Raw genomic sequence first — 2,458 nt, 5'->3', positions numbered from 1 at the left:
CGTAGGGCATCTGCTTTAGGCCTGTGATTCTTTTAGTGAGGTATTTCTGCAGCCTTTCCAGTTGTTGCAGATGTTTTTTTTTTTTTTTTTTCTCAATGCCCAAGCCTTTAATTTGCCAAATAGTAATCAATAACATGTCTTCTAAAACTGTAAAGTAGTCTGGTGATCAATAAATTCATGTACTCCTGCATCACAAGCTTAGAGGAAGACAATGAGCAACATACCACCCCTCATTGCTACTTTTTTTTTTGATTAATCAGTAACATCACAAATAAAACGGAACATATGTCTTTACTCTTCTTTTCAGGCATAGTGACAGACTTTCCTAATGTAGTGCATATCATATATTCTAATGCTGTAGTTAGAGTTCCAGTCCCGCTCAAAGACAGCTTGATGCTGCTGCTGCACTGTGACTTCAGCTGTTTTAGATGCAGTCTGATTTACTATGATGGCAGATCCTGCATTGTGAAGGAAATAGTCTCCCGACCAGTTAGATGTTCCAATATAAGCTACCTTATCAGTGACCATATACTTGTTGTGATTATCTCTTGCATAGGGAATCTCTGATTGTTTTTCTGTTTCAGGAACTACAAAAATCTTTACTTCAGTGTCAAGATGGCTCTTACGGTCCCAGACAGAATCCAAGGATTTGAGGAAAGGAAACATGGATCTCTGGGAGTGTTTCTAGCAACTGATCAGAAGATGAACCTTCACATTACGTTCATATGTTGCTTTCCATAAATGATCATCAATCTCAGGCCAAAATCTTTTTGGGTCTGAGTATTCTATAGTTGGACTGTAGTTCATAACAGCTACATTAACAAAGCTTTGGGCGTCATCAATGATGCTAAGGATGGATTCCAGATCCTCTGTTCTGCCTTCTCCACACAGAGATGAAGGGACACTTGAAATGTAGACATAAGTAAAGGTCTCATTTAGCTCTATTTTAAGTGGTGTGTCCTTGTTGTAAGAGGTTGAAAACTCTGGAGGCCATGGAGAAGGAATGGATGCATTAGGAAGTCCGAGGAACCAAAAAGCTTCAAAGATTCCAGGTCTTGAGCCAAACAGTTGCAGTTGTAGATAACAGCACCCAGCTCTTTTACCTGTGTTAGAGATCTCCAGTCTATGTTAGCACTGCCAATATAGATGTCCTTCTTATCTACAATCCAGAACTTTGTATGTAAGACCCCAGTGGTTAGCTTCATCAAATCAATTTTTTGGACAAGCACCCCATGGTTTTCAAGCTCCTGAATATCTTCTATTGATTGTGGAGATGGATTATTAACAGCAACTCGAACGTTAACATCTTTACCAGGCAACTTCAGTAATTCTTGCAATATATTTTCACTCGGCAAGGCTGATGGGTCACTTGTATTGGTATCCTCATTTTTTAAGGTCCAGTGAAAAGAAGCAATATCCACACTACTGTTAGCTTCACCAATCATTTTCATCCAAGCCTGATAGATGGAGGGACTAACAGATGAGTTATCTTCATAAAGCATCCCCTCAGGGATACTTTCTACGAGTACAAATGTGCAAGCATCACCACAAAGATTCATTGTGAGTGGTAAAATTGCTGTTCTTGATGAAGGACTTAAAATAAAGGTGTAATAAACAATTGACACAAAACCAGAAACAGCAGCAGAGTTAGTAGTACAGCAGTCAACACAGCACATCTGTAAAACTTCTGAGCAACGTTCTTCTGTTCAGCTATTGACTTAGAATCTTCATTCCTGGTTTATTTGGGCTTCAGCTGCCGGTATGAAACAGACATTTTCATTTCTTGCCTCTAGAGTATATAGAGTTTAAAACTTTGAACAAACAGCATACCGATTTAAGAAAAAAAAGCTTTTAAGTTCTACAGAAAACTAGCACGTATTTAAACTCTCTACGATCTCGGTTGCCTTAAACAGTAACAAACTTCTGCTTCATAACTTGAGATACTCCACACTTCCTACAACATCCCCATGGTATAAAAGGTAAGAAATGTCAGAAAGTGTCATTGGTTGTGAGAGAAATTGTGAATGTTATTGTAAGTAAAAGAACGGATGTGGAATTTACAGTAGGTGATAGTAGCAAATGTTTGATACAGTAGGACATGAAGTTTTGTAGGATGTTATGGAGAAGTATGAAGTAGGTAATAGAATTAGGAGAAGCGTGAAATAAGAGAGGGAGAGTGAATGGGTGGCTAAGTAAAGAAATACGTATGAAGTCTGGTATAAGACAAGGATGTCCCATGAGGGGGCATTGTTTGCACTGGTGATGAATGTGGCAGTGAATGATGTAGCTTATAAAATGAATTAAGGCAGTTATGAGCTGCAAAGGGAGGTGGTGATTCCATTAGTTTTGACATACATAGACTATATAGCTGTAGTTGCTAAAAACAAAATATGGAAGTGCTGGTTTGTCTGAATGGATGTTTAAAGGAAATAAGAATACCCCTGAATAAAGATAAAAG

At 38.3% G+C, this 2,458-nt stretch overlaps 1 protein-coding gene across 1 annotated transcript; it reads right to left on the bottom strand.

Annotated features, from left to right (window-relative positions):
- Positions 1–303: 303 nt before the first annotated feature.
- On the bottom strand, positions 304–1,735 carry LOC122795931 (5'-3' exonuclease PLD3-like; the record flags this gene model as incomplete). Its single annotated transcript, XM_044064414.1, is given in 3 exon segments — positions 304–1,049; positions 1,052–1,601; positions 1,604–1,735. Coding segments are annotated over 3 exon segments (1,428 nt in total), but the record flags the coding sequence as incomplete, so codon positions are not given.
- Between the last annotated feature and the right edge of the window lie 723 nt (positions 1,736–2,458).

This window comes from Protopterus annectens, chromosome 2.part2, assembly GCF_019279795.1.
Source record: "Protopterus annectens isolate FY-2018-M chromosome 2.part2, PAN1.0, whole genome shotgun sequence".
Lineage (NCBI taxonomy): Eukaryota > Metazoa > Chordata > Ceratodontiformes > Protopteridae > Protopterus > Protopterus annectens.
This window is presented reverse-complemented; position numbering and strand designations above follow the sequence as displayed.